This window comes from Anolis sagrei, chromosome 11, assembly GCF_037176765.1.
Source record: "Anolis sagrei isolate rAnoSag1 chromosome 11, rAnoSag1.mat, whole genome shotgun sequence".
In the NCBI taxonomy this organism is placed as follows: Eukaryota; Metazoa; Chordata; class Lepidosauria; order Squamata; family Dactyloidae; genus Anolis; species Anolis sagrei.
The window spans coordinates 24,576,328-24,590,276 of NC_090031.1; the positions used below are offsets into that span (position 1 = coordinate 24,576,328).

The 13,949-nt window shown below is 49.2% G+C and overlaps 2 protein-coding genes across 5 annotated transcripts in view; both read right to left on the reverse strand.

Annotated features, from left to right (window-relative positions):
* The window catches only part of SH2B2 (SH2B adaptor protein 2), a 38,464-nt gene extending 33,880 nt beyond the window's left edge, over positions 1-4,584 (reverse strand). The window contains exons 1-2 of one of the 3 annotated variants that reach the window (XM_067472037.1): positions 4,532-4,584; positions 665-863 (exon numbers count right to left, since the gene is read on the reverse strand). In XM_067472037.1, the coding sequence (XP_067328138.1) occupies positions 665-667 (3 nt within the window). In that variant the 5' untranslated portion in view covers positions 668-863; positions 4,532-4,584. Of the gene's footprint in view, positions 1-664; positions 995-4,531 lie in introns of those variants that run through there. The other 2 variants (XM_067472038.1, XM_060756993.2) reach the window with 2 other exon arrangements.
* A 6,895-nt stretch (positions 4,585-11,479) lies between these two features.
* Positions 11,480-13,949, reverse strand: part of CUX1 (cut like homeobox 1) — a 307,807-nt gene continuing 305,337 nt past the window's right edge. For both annotated transcript variants that reach the window (XM_060756991.2, XM_060756990.2), the window contains exon 23: positions 11,480-13,338. In XM_060756991.2, the coding sequence (XP_060612974.2) occupies positions 13,275-13,338 (64 nt within the window). In that variant the 3' untranslated portion in view covers positions 11,480-13,274. The remainder of the gene's footprint in view (positions 13,339-13,949) is intronic.

Below are 13,949 nucleotides of genomic sequence, written 5' to 3' on the forward strand. Positions count from 1 at the left end.
TAATATAACTAATAACAATTATTATTATTATTATTATTATTATTATTATTATTTGCAGGTGCATCTGATACATTTTTGGTGGTGATGGTGCTGCTGAAATTAGGACGCACCTTACTACTGATGGCATCTTGCAATGGGAGGAATACAATAATGATAAATAAAATTAAGTAATATAACTAATAATAATAATAATTATTATTATTATTTGCAGGTGCATCTGATTTTTGATGGTGATGGTGCTTACCATCACCATTGATGGCATCTTGCAATGGGAGAAATACAATAATAATAAATTCAATTAAATATTATTATTATTATTATTATTATTATCATTATTATTATTATTTGCAGGTGCATCTGATGTATTTTTGGTGGTAATGGTGCTGCTGACATTAAGACGCGCCTTACCATCGATGGCATCTTGCAATGGGAGAAATACAATAATAATAATAAATACAATTAAATAATAATAATAATTATTATTATTATTATTATTATTTGCAGGTGATGGTGCTGCTGAAATTAAGATGCGCCTTACCATCAATGGCATCTTGCAATGGGAGAAATACAATAATAATAAATACAATTAAATAATATTAATAATAATAATAGTTATTATTATTATTTGCAGGTGATGTGCTGCTGAAATTAAGATGCGCCTTACCATGGATGGTGTCTTGCAATGGGAGCAATACGGCGGGCACCATGGAGCCACTGGGAAGAGCGCAAGCCGCGCATGAATGCAATCGCTGGCCGGCGGCTTCCTAACTGGGAGGCCCAATGGGCTGGAGAGGCTGCCCACCAGCTGCCCTGGTCAGTCCGTGTCAGCGGCGGCGACATGTGACTGCTGCAAGCCATTCACGCTGCAGAGGAAGGAGGGAGGGCGGCAGGAAGCCAACCCCATTGATTTACATGGGGAAGGAAACCTCTCCGCAGCATCAGCAGCAGCAGCAAGCGATGTGGGTCAGGCCCAGCTTCCAGGGCAGAGGATGCTGGGAGGCAGCAGAACCCCCCCCACACACACACACACACACTTCCCTCTTAGCTTTGTTTACACAATAACAACAACAACAACAATATATTATATTATATAGAAATATAATATCATAATTATTGTTTATACAATAATAATAATAATAATAATCACAGATTCTTCCAAAGGTCATGCAGTCTGACCCTATTCTGCCAAGACACCATCCGATCCCTCCAGACAGAGGGGCATCCAAACATGATTAATAGATGCACTATATTCTAACTCTATCATAGGATCCTAGTGGGAAGAGATCCCTCCAAAGGCCACGCAGTCTGACCCTGTTCTGCCAAGACACCATCCGATCCCTCCCAACAGAGGGCCATCCTAACATGATTAATAGATGCGCTATATTCTATCTCTATCATAGGATCCTAGAGTTGGAAGAGATCCTCCAAAGGAAGAGATCCTCCAAAGGCCATGCAGTCCTACCCCATTCTGCCAAGACACAATCAAATCCATCCCGACAGATGGCCATCCAGCCATGGATATGAATAGATGCACAGGATCCTAGAGTTGGAAGAGACCCACTGAGCCATGGATATGAGAGATGCACTATGTTCTATATATAATTCATCATAGGATCCTAGAGATAGATCCAAGCCCATTCTGCCAAGACACCATCTGATCCCTCCCGACAGATGGCCATCCACACATATAGATGATAGATGCACTATATTCTTGAATATATCTACCACTGGACTCTAGATTTGGGACCCATTCAAAGGCCATCCCACCCAACCCCTTTCCGCCATAAAGAAAGGCACCATCCAATCCCTCCTGACAAAGGGCCGTCCAGCCTCTGCGTGAAATACTACTACTACTACGAATAATAATATCCTAGGTTTGGAAGGGATCCCCACTGCCATACAGCCCAACCCCACTTAGCCATAATGGAAGGCAACATCTGATCCCTCCCGACAGATGGTCATCCAGCCATAGTTAGATCTCCATAAGTATGATATATGATTGGGGGGGGGGAGTAGATAAAGGAAGACACCATATGCTCCCTCCCGACAGAGGGCCATCCAGTCTCTGCGTGAAATAATCCTAGTATAGGAAGGGACTCTAACGTACATCCAGTCCAACTCCATTTAGCCGATCCCTCCCAACAGATGGCCATCCAGCCAGTTAGATGTCCATAGGTATGATAGATGATTGGGAGAAAGAGAGAGAGAGGGAGAGAGTAGATAGATAGATAGATAGATAGATAGATAGATAGATAGATAGATAGATAGAGGAAGGCACCATTCAATACCTCCCGACTCAGGGCCATCTAACTTCTGCTTGAAATAATAATAATAGTAATAATAATAATATTCTGGAGTAGGAAGGGACTCCCAAGGTCATCCAGCCCAACCCCATTCAGCCATAAAGGAAGGCACCATGTGATCACTCCCGAAAGATGGCCATCCAGTCATAGTTAGATGTCGATAGATATGATGGATGATTGAGAGAGAGAAGGGGATGGTAGATAAAGAAAGGCACCATGTGATCCCTCCCGACAGAGGGCCATTCATGAAATACTACTACTACTATTACTAATAATAATAATAATATTCCAAATTTGGAAGGAGTCCCCACTGTCACCCAGTCCAACAACATTCAGCCATAAAGGAAGGCACCATCTGATCACTCCCAACAGAAGGCCATCCAGCCAAAGTTAGTCATCCATAGGTATGATAGATGATTGAGAGAGAGAGAGATGATAGATAAAGGAAGGCACCATCCGATCCTTCCCAACAGAGGGCCATCTAGCTTCTGCTTGAAATAGGAAGGCACCATCTGATCACTCCCAACAGATGGTCGTCCAGCCATAGTTAGATGTCCATAGGTATGAGAAATGATAAAGGAAAGCACCATGTGCTCCCTCCCGACAGAGGGCCATCCAGCCTCTGAGTGAAATAATCCTAGTGTAGGAAGGGACTCCAAAGGACATCCAGTCCAACCCCATTCAGCCACAAAGTAAAGTGCCATCCAATCCCTCCCGACAGAGGCTCTGCTTGAAATACTACTACTACTAATAATAATAATAACAATAATATCCTAGATTTGGAAGAGATCCCCACTGCCATACAGTCCAAGGCAGCATCTGATCTCTCCCGACAGAGGGCCATTCAGACTCTGCTTGAAATAATAATAATAATAGCCCAGAGTAGGGACTCCAAAGGACATCCAGTCCAACCCCATTCAGCCACAAAGTAAAGTGTCATCCAGTCCCTCCTGACAGAGGGCCATCCAGCCTCTGCTTGAAATAATAATAATAATAATAATAATAACAACAACAACAATATTCCTTTATTGGTGGAATGGGGTTGGACTGGATGACCTTGGGAGTCCCTTCCTATGCTAAAATGGAAGGGATCCCCACTGACATCCAGTCCAAGGCACCATCTGATCTCTCCCAACAGAGGGCCATTCAGACTGGTTGAAATAACAACAACAACAACAACATTCTAGGTCAACAATAATATCCTAGATTTGGAAGGGATCCCTACGGCCATGCAGTCCAAGGCACCATCTGATCTCTCCCGACAGAGGGCCATCCAGCCTCTGCTTGAAATAATAATAATAATAATAATAATAATAATAGGCAAGAGTAGGGACTCCAAAGGACATCCAGTCCAACCCCTTTCTGCCATAAAGGAAGGCACCATCTGATCCCTCCCAACAGATGGACATCCAGCCGTAGTTAGAGGTCCATAGGTATGAGAGATGATTGAGAGATAGATAGAGGAAGGCACCACCTGATCCCTCCCAACAGATGAACATCCAGCCATAGTTTTATGTCCATAGGTATGAGATGATTGAGAGATAGACGGAGGAAGGCACCACCTGATCCCTCCCAACAGATGGCCACCCACCCTCTGCTTAAATTATTACTACATTTAGTAAGAATAGTAAATAGAGGCTGAATGGCCATCTGTCAGGGGTGATTTGAATGTAACATTCCTGCTTCTTGGCAGGGGGTTGGACTGGATGGCCCATGAGGTCTCTTCCAACTCTATGATTCTAGTAGTAAGAGATAGATAGAGGAAGGCACCACCTGATCCCTCCCAACAGATGGCCACCCAGCCTCTGCTTAAATTATTGCAACATCTAATAAGTATAGTAATAATAGTAACACTATCCCAAATGTGGGAGGGAACCCCACTGCCACCCAATGCTGCCCATTGAGAGGTAGAGGAAGCACCACCTGATCCCTCCCGGCAGAGGGCCACCCAACCCACAGATAGGAGAGGCCTTCCCCTCCCTTCCCTCCCTCCATTGAGGAAAGAAGGCGGCGGTGGAGAAGCCATTGAGGGAAAGGCGCCATTGAGGCCTTTGGGCTTGCCATGCCCGCCATTCACAACCACAACAACCACAACAAGAGGAGCCACAACCCAAGCGCCATTCTGAGGGAGAGACTGAGGGAGGAAGGGAGGCGTCCCATTTGGGCCGGAAGGAAGGAAGGAAGGCCAGAAACACCCCCCACACAGAAAGGAAGAAGGCGCCGCTTACCAGGCTTGCAGGGGGATTGGGTCCCAAGGAAGGAGGGAGGGAGGGAGGCCACGCCCACAGGGGGAAGCCACGCCCACACGGGGGAGGACTGATGGGCAGGGAGGGAGGGAGTGTCACTCTTGCTCGCTCCGCCCATTGTGGGGCGTGGCCTAAGGGGTGGGTGGAGGAAGCAGGCTGGAAGGGAAAGAGAGAGGGAAGGAAGGAAGGAAGGAAGGAAGGAAGGAAGGAAGGAAGGAAGGAAGGAAAAGAAAGGTTGGAAGGAAAAACAGAGAAGAAGGAAAGAAAGAGAAGGAAGAAGGAAGGAAAAGAGAGAAAGGAAGGGAGAAGAAAGAAAGGAAGAAAAGGGAAGGGAAGAAGGAAGGAAAGAGGAAGAGGAAGAAAAGAAAAATTCTGGAAGGAAAAGAGAGAAAGGAAGGTAGAAGAAAGGAAGGAAGAAAAGGAAAGGGAAGAAGGAAGGAAAGAGGAAGAGGAAGAAAAGAAAAATTCTGGAAGGAAAAGAGGGAAGGGGAGAAGAAAAGAAAGAAGGAAGGAAAGGAAAAAGAAAGGGAAGGAAAGAATGCTGGAAGGAAAAAGAGAGGGGAGAAGAAAGGAAGGAAGGAAAGGATAAAAGAAGGCTGGAAGGACAAACAGAGGAAGGAAAGAAAGAGAAGGAAGAAGGAAGGAAAAGAGAGAGAATGGAAGGGAGAAGAAAGGGAGGAAAGAAAGAAGGATAGAAAAGGGAGGGAGGAAAAAGAGAGAGCCAGGAAGGAAAGAAAGAGGGAAGAAAGGAAGGAAGGAAATAAAGCTGGAAGGAAAAAGAGAGGAAGGAAAGAAAGGATAAAGAGAGAGGGAAGGAAGAAGACAAGAAGCAAAAGAAAGGCAGGAAGGGGAAAAGAAAGAGGGAGTGGAAGGAAGGAAAGAGGGAAGAAGGCAGGGAGGAAAGAGAAAGAAAGCTGGAAGGAAAAAGAGAGGAAGGGAAGGAAAGAAATAAGGCTGAGAGCAAGAAAGAAAGGAAGAAGGAATGAGGGAGGCTGGAAGGAAAGGAAAGATAGGAAGGGAAAAGAAGAGAGAGTGGAAGGAAGAAAAAAGGAAAGAAGGCTGGAAAAGAAGGAAGGAAGGAAAGAGAGAGAGAGAGGAAGAGGAAAGAATAAAAAAGAAAAAAGGCTGGAAGGAAAGGAAAAAGAGGAAAGGCTGGAAAGGAGAGAGAACAAGGAAGGGAAGGAAGAAAAAGAGAGAGACCGAGAGAGGAAGGGAAAGAAAGGAAGCTGGGAGGAAAAAGAGAGAGGGGAAGGAAAGGAAAGGAAAGAGAGAAAGAAAGAGGGAAGGAGAAAGGCTGGAAGGAAAGGAAAATCGGGAAGGGAAAAAGAAGGAGAGAGAGAGCGGAATGAAGGGAAGAAGGCTGGAAATAAGAAGGAAGAAAAGCAAAGCCAAGAAAGGAATAAAGGAAGGCCAGGAGAAAGAAAGTGGGAAAGAAGAAGATGAAGGAAAGGAAGAAGAAAGGATCCTATGATAGATCTGTTATAGAATATAGTGCATCTTGTCATCTCCATAGCCGGACGGTCATCTGTCAGGAGAGATCAGATGGTTCCTTTACAGTAGAAGGAGGTTGGGCTGGATGGCCCTTTGAGTCTTTTCTAACTCTAGTATCTTGTTAGATCTGTTATAGAATATAGTGCATCTTGTCATCTCCATAGCTGGATGGTCATCTGTCAGGAGGGATCAGATGGTGCCTTTACTGTAGAAGGTGGGCTGGATGGCCCTTTGGGTCTTTTCCAACTCTAGGTTCCTATGATAGATCTATTATAGAATATAGTGCATCTTATCATATCCATGGTCATGTCGGGAGGGATCAGATGGTGTCTTTAAGACAGAAGGAGGTTGGGCTGGATGGCCACTGGGGACCCCTTCCGAGCCTAGGGTTCTTTGCTTCACAGCAGGCAAACATTTGCGTAAGGTTGTGTTGTGTGAAAGAGATATTTCGGCGCATGAATGAGTGTGCGCCTTCCTTCCTTCAAATACTCCGCCCGACTCCATCACCGCAGACAGTGCGCGCAGTGATTAAAATAGCCTCACGCATCGCTTGTGCACGGAGACTCCACTTCCCACCAATACCGCGATCGCCCCTTGAGCATCTGCATGCAGGCGAGTGCAGCAATCGATGCCGTAGTTTAAATATAGCTGAATGAAACCAGCAGCGCATTCAAGAGGAAGAGGAAGGCCGTGCCAGTCCCGGAGACTTGGCAAAGACCCACAAAGAGAAGCCGGGCCCAATGCCATGACCGCCCGGCCCCAGAGAGGAAGAGAAGAGGGAAGGTTCAAACTGGAACAGTGGTTACCTGGTTAGATAAAAACTGTTGAGCAGTAATAACACTGGTTATTATGGACCAGGAGCTCATGAAGGGTGTGCATAACGCCCCAAAACCTTACTGTTTTCGGCTGGCCCGTCGTCCTGTTTTCTGAGCTACTGTTGTTGTAGTTCGGCCTGTGAGTGTGCCTGATGTCAATGGGGATGAAGGGTTTCCTGGACCTGTGTGTGATGTCAATGGGGATGAGGGTTTTTCTGGGCCTGAGTCAAGTCCAGGCCTTGCTGAGAAGCCCAAGATGTCTCATGAATGGAGTGCTGCAACACACTCTACATGGGGCTGCCTTTGAAGACTGTTCGGAAAGTTCAGCTAGTCCAACGGTCGGCAACTGGGGCGACATATAGGGAGCATACCACCCCCACCCCCCGTTATGTCAGCTCCACTGGCTGCCGGTCCATTTCCGAGCCCAATTCAAAGTGCTGATTTTGACCTATAAATCTCTATATAGTTCTGGCCCAGCTTACTTGTCCGGACGCATCCGCCCCTACATCCCATCTCGTAATCTAACATCATCCGGGGAAGCTCTGCTCTCGCTCCCGTCAACAGCACAGATGCATCTGGTGGGGGTGAGAGACAGGGCCTTCTCGGCGGTGGCTCCCCGCCTATGGAACACACTCCCGATTGAGGTAAGATCAGCTCCCATCCTCCTGGCTTTCTGGAGTTTGGGACCAGGCTTTCGGGAAATAGATGCAAGTAGCACTTTGGAAGGACATTGACTGGAACGGCGATACGGCTGATGAGATTGTCTTATGGTTTTAATGATTGCTTATGTATTGTTTTTAACTATGACTTATGTTGAATTGTGGTTTTACTATAGTAATTGTTATGTAGTGGCATCGTAACGGTGCCCATTGTAAACCGTCCTGAGTCCCCATTCAGGGGTTGAGAAGTGACGGGATAGAAATATGGTAAGTAAATAAATAAACCTCCTGCAAATTCACAAGGTCACATTCCTGGGAGAGGCCCACAGCAGCCTTTCTCTGAGAAACCGTCTTCTGAGGATGGGTTTGAAGATCGAATCCTAGAGTTGGAAGAGACCTTGTGGGTCTTCCAGTCCAACCCCATTTTGCCAAGAAGCAGGACAATTGCGTTCAAAGCACCCCCAACAGATGGCCATCCAGCCTCTGTTTAAAAGCGTCCATAGAAGGAGCCTCCAGCACACTCTGGGGCAGAGAGTTCCACTGCTGAACAGCTCTCAAAGTCAGGAAATTCAACTTCATGTTCAGGTGGAATCTCCTTGTTATCCATTATGATGATTATAATAATAATAAATATGTATGTTACTCACTTCTGCGTTGAGACAAGGTACAACACATTTAAAACAGAAACAATATTAATATGCATATGTCAAGTGCTTCCAAGCTGTGGGTCTTAGCCGATCACCTATAGAAAAAGGCTCCGTTTCATGGCAAGGTGGTGCGCTCGATCACAATTCCCAGCATCCATTACTAATGGCACAGTTGCCTAGGCACAGTGGATTAACCCCCCCCCCCTTTTTTTGTCGTGTCAGGAGTGACCTGAGAAACTGCAAGTCGCTTCTGGTGTGAGAGAATTGGCCGTCTGCAAGGACGTTGCCCAGGGGACACCTGGATGATTTTATGTATTATCATGCTTGTGGGAGGATTCTCTCATGTCCCCGCATGAGGAGCTGGAGCTGATAGAGGGAGCTCTTCATGACAAAAAAAAAATTGTCATGAAGTCCAGGAAGGCCTTGGATGCCACGTATCCCTTGTTAAAAACGGCATGTGTTTGTAGTGCTCTGCGCATGCGCGAGAACACCCAATGGTGCGATTCACAGAGACCACGGAGGAGAAACGCAGATATATATTCTGGCTTTGTATGAACGGCATTTCAACGTGACGAGAAAGTGTGACAGGATGAACTTGAGGTTAGAAAAATGGGAGGAAGTGAAACAAAGTCCGACTGTCCCCGCCATTTGGGCTTCCTGCCTTGAGAGTTTAGAACAGTGGTTCTCAACCTTTCTAATGCCGTGACCCCTAAATGAAGTTCCTCACGTTGTGGTGACCCCCAACCATATTTTCGTCGCTATTTCATAACGGTAATTTTGCTACTCTTATGAATCATAATGGAAACAGGTGATATGCAGGATGCATTTTCATTGTTAGAAATTGAACATAATTAAAGCATAGTGGATGATGGGATTTGCAGTACCTTCAACCGATTCAGTTCTGACTTCCACAGACCAATGAGACCCCCACAAATTATAGACCTGGAACAAACTTGGCACACAGAACCCCAATGATCAACAGAAAATACTGCAGGGGACTTGGAGGAAATGACAATGATTTACAGGAGATGTAGTTCACCTACAAATGGAGAGCACTGTGAACGACTGTGAATTTGGACCCAACTTGGCACAAATACTCAATACGCCCAAATTTGAACACTGGTGGAATTTGAGGGAAACAGATCTTGACATTTAGGAGTTGCAGTTACTGGGATGTATAGTTCCCCTGCCATCAAAGAGCATTCTGAACTCCATCAACAATGGAATTGAACCAAACTTGGCATACAGAACTCCCATTATCAATAGAAAATACTGGAGAAGTTTGGGAAAAATACGTTGAGTTCCTCCAAACATGGTATTGGACTTAACTTGGCACACAGAACCCCATGGCCAGCAAAAAATACTGAAGGTCTTTAGGGGAAATTAACCTTGATTTGAAGGAGTTGTAGTTGACCTCCATCCAGAGAGCACTGTGAACCCAAACACCAATGGATCTGGACCGAGCTCGGCAGGGGGCGAGGGCTTGGTGGCAAAGGCTCCCCAGACTGCCAGGCTATGTGGAGCCCTCCTCTCGTTTCTGCAGGGGGTGAGTGCCAGGCAGCCATGGCACTCCATGGATGGCCAGGCCATGCGGGGAGCTGTCTGCCCAGGGGACGAGGCTCCTCAACGGCAAGGCTGTGTAGGCAGGCCTCCGCCCGGCCCACACGTCCCTTGGAGTTGGGAAAGGCGCATGGGCTGGGCAGAAAGGCTGCCCGCATGGCTAGGTCTTACGGGCAGGCCTCCGCCCAGCCCACGCACCCCTCCGGGTTCGGGGAGGCGCCTGGTCCGGGCAGAAAGGCTGCCTGCATGGCTAGGTCTTACGGGCAGGCCTCCACCCGGCCCACACACCACTCCAAGTTCGGAGAGGCGCCTGGTCCGGGCGGAAAGACTCCCCGCATGGCTAGGTCTTACGGGCAGGCCTCCGCCCGGCCCACGGACCCCTCCAAGTTCGGAGAGGCACCTGGTCTGGGCGGAAAGACTCCCCGCATGGCTAGGTCTTACGGGCAGGCCTCCGCCTGGCCCACGGACCCCTCCAAGTTCGGAGAGGCACCTGGTCTGGGCGGAAAGGCTACCTGAATGGCTAGGTCTTACGGGCAGGCCTCCACCCGGCCCACGCAGCCCTCCGAGTTCGGAGAGGTGCCTGGTCCGGGCAGAAAGACTGCCCGCATGGCTAGGTCTTACGGGCAGGCCTCCGCCCGGCCCACGCACCCCTCCGAGTTCAGAGAGGCACCTGGTCCGGGCGGAAAGACTGCCCGCATGGCTAGGTCTTACGGGCAGGCCTCCGCCCGGCCCATGCACCCCTCCAAGTTCGGAGAGGCGCCTGGTCCGGGCGGAAAGACTGCCCGCATGGCTAGGTCTTACGGGCAGGCCTCCGCCCGGTCCACGCACCCCTCCGAGTTCAGAGAGGTGCCTGGTCCGGGCGGAAAGACTGCCCGCATGGCTAGGTCTTACGGGCAGGCCTCCGCCCGGCCCACGCACCCCTCCAAGTTCGGAGAGGTGCCTGGTCCGGGCGGAAAGACTGCCCGCATGGCTAGGTCTTACGGGCAGGCCTCCGCCCGGCCCACGCACCCCTCCGAGTTCGGAGAGGCGCCTGGTCCGGGCGGAAAGACTGCCCGCATGGCTAGGTCTTACGGGCAGGCCTCCGCCCGGCCCACGCACCCCTCCGAGTTCGGAGAGGTGCCTGGTCCGGGCGGAAAGACTGCCCGCATGGCTAGGTCTTACGGGCAGGCCTCCGCCCGGCCCACGCACCCCTCCAAGTTCGGAGAGGTGCCTGGTCCGGGCGGAAAGGCTGCCCGCATGGCTAGGTCTTACGGGCAGGCCTCCGCCCGGCCCACGCACCCCTCCGAGTTCGGAGAGGTGCCTGGTCCGGGCGGAAAGACTGCCCGCATGGCTAGGTCTTACGGGCAGGCCTCTGCCTGGCCCACGCAGCCCTCCAAGTTCGGAGAGGCGCCTGGTCTGGGCGGAAAGGCTGCCCGCATGGCTAGGTCTTACGGGCAGGCCTCCGCCCGGCCCACGCACCCCTCCAAGTTCGGAGAGGTGCCTGGTCCGGGCGGAAAGGCTGCTCACATGGCTAGGCCTTATGGGCAGGCCTCCGCCCGGCCCACGCACCCCTCCGAGTTCGGAGAGGTGCCTGGGCCGGGCGGAAAGGCTGCCCGCATTGCAGCCATTTTAGAAGGGGCAGGGCCAACCAAGGCAGCTTCGCGAACCCCCGAAAATTATCTCAGGTTGATAACCGCTAGTTTAGAAGTCCCGATTCAACCATAGTTATTTATATCGGGAAAGTGTTGCGTTTCGGTGGGAAGGAAAAAAAAACCATGCTTGCATTGCTGAAGCAGTTTAATGACGCGGGAGCAAGGACAGAAAAAAGAATCATGCACTCCACCTACCCTCGATTATTACAAGATTTAAATCACAAGTCACCAAACTGCAGGATTCGCTGAATATGACAGAATGGATGCGCTGGAGAGACGGAAGGCGAGACCCGAAGCGGCCTTGCGATCCTTCCAAAAACGCATCGTTGGGGAAATCAATTCTTCATGCCATAAGAAAGAGGAAGGAAATTTTGCAACGGAGACGGCTTACTTGCCATTTTAAGGCGACCCGCCTTTCCCTACATTTGCAAGAAGCGAAACGACCTCAAATAGCATTGTGTTGTTGCATCGGAGCCCATCGGAGGCCTAAAGCAGGCTGTTCTGCGCAACGGTCTGTTGAAGGACTGTCAGCCATGGCTTGGAGGATCCACATATTTACATGTCCTCTTCTCTCCCGTTTTGTTTGCTTAATCCAGTGGTTCTCAACCTATGGGTACCCAGATGTTTTGATCTTCAACTCCCAGAAACAGCTGGTAAACTGGCTGGGATATCTGGGAGTTGTAGGCCAAAACACCTGGGCACCCACAGATTGAGAACCGCTGATCTATGCTGACAATCGTGCCATCACCACGTAAACAAGGAGCTTTGAACTGGTTGAAGAGAAGCTCTCTAGAGCTCTAGTGCAGTGGTTCTCAATTGGTGGGTCCCCAAATGTTTTGGTCTTCAACTCCCAGAAACAGCTGGTAAACTGGCTGGGATTTCTGGGATTTGTAGGCCAAAACACCTGGGCACCCACAGGTTGAGAACCCCTGATCTATGCTGACGATCGTGCCATCACCACTTAAGCAAGGAGCTTTGAACTGGTTGAAGAGAAGCTCTCCAAAGCTCTAGAGCAGTTGTTCTCAACCAGTGGGTTCCCAGATGTTTTGGTCTTCAACTCCCAGAAACAGCTGGTAAACTGGCTGGGATTTCTGGGAGTTGTAGGCTAAAACATCTGGGCACCCATAGGTTGAGAACCACTGGCTTAAGTCAACTGGTTTCCTAAAGCATTGTTGTCCACACGCACACTTCCATTTCCTTAACAAACCAGGATCAGCTGCCAGTTTGCGAGCGCCGACTTGGTTTCGTGCTCACAAACCAGGTTTTTGAAGCATTTTTGGGAAGCCCCCAGTTTGCCAACTGGGATGTCATGGAAAGACAAGGTTGGAGAAAGCAAGAACTGTTCCCTGAAGAAAAATCAAGGGAGGGTCGGAAGAAACAAGGCTGCATATGATGGGGTTTTTTGGGGGGTGTTGTGTGGTCTCCGGGGTGTCTGGTCATGTCCTTTGGAGAAACATATTAGCCACACAACCCAGAAACCACACAACAACCCAAAGAGTCTCAGTCAGTTCCTAATATTCCTAATATTCAGTCAGTTCCTAAGATAAAGCCAATGCACTGAATCTCCCAGAATCCACTGACGGATCTGTGGTTATAGCTCCTTGCAAGATAGGTTTCTACGGCTATGGCTTGTTGCTCATGGTGCGGACGGCCTGGGCTATCAGATTGGCCGTCGTCTGGGATGGGGAAGAAGGAGGGATCTGCCGGAGTCCGCTCCAGAGAGAGTCGGGACACCGTGTCCTTTCTGAGATCTGTATCCGCCTCCGGACGGAGGCAGAACACTCCGAGCGAAGAGAAGGAGGAAAACACCTAGAAAGAGGGCAGAGCTGAGATTCGCAGGGCAGCAATGGGGTTGAATTGCGGGTCGGGGACCACCACTCCCATCAGCCCTCATAGCTGAGGGATGATGGGGACTGCGACCTTTACTGCCACAGGTTCCCGTTGTCATTGTCGTCCTTGTGGAACTGGTGGAAGTGGTCGGCGTACCTGCAAGGAAGAGACAAAAAAGGCCGGATCAGTCCGAGTCTGGTGTTTAGAACGAAGCGCCATGCCGTCTCAAGGCTGAGCGGGTCTCGAGGCTCGACGAATAAGATTGTTATTTGCCCTCCTGATGTTGATTGACTGCAATAATCATCAATACTAGCAGTAGCCATCATATCCAATATATATAGTGTTTGTATGTACGTTTGTGGGTATGTGACTTTCTGATTGGCTGCCACTTCCGCAGGCTGCTACGACCCCCACGAATGACAAACCTGGATCAAACTTGGCACACATAACCCCCATGACCCCCTTTACGTCCTGGTGAGGTTTGGGGGAGGACGTAAATGGATGATGGGATTTGTAGTACTTTCGAATGTTTCCGTTCCCACAGACCACTGTGGCCCTCAACAATGACAGAACAAGACCAAACTTGGCACACAGGCCCCCAAAAACCCACTCTACATCCTGGGGCAGTTTGAGGGAGGATGGACCATGGATGATAGGGCTCACAGTACTTTAACTCACTTTCTTAGAGCCCAAAATTATGGACACTTCCTGAACTACGGCAACGAGAACATCCACACCAATAAATGTTACATGAATAGTGTTAAAAC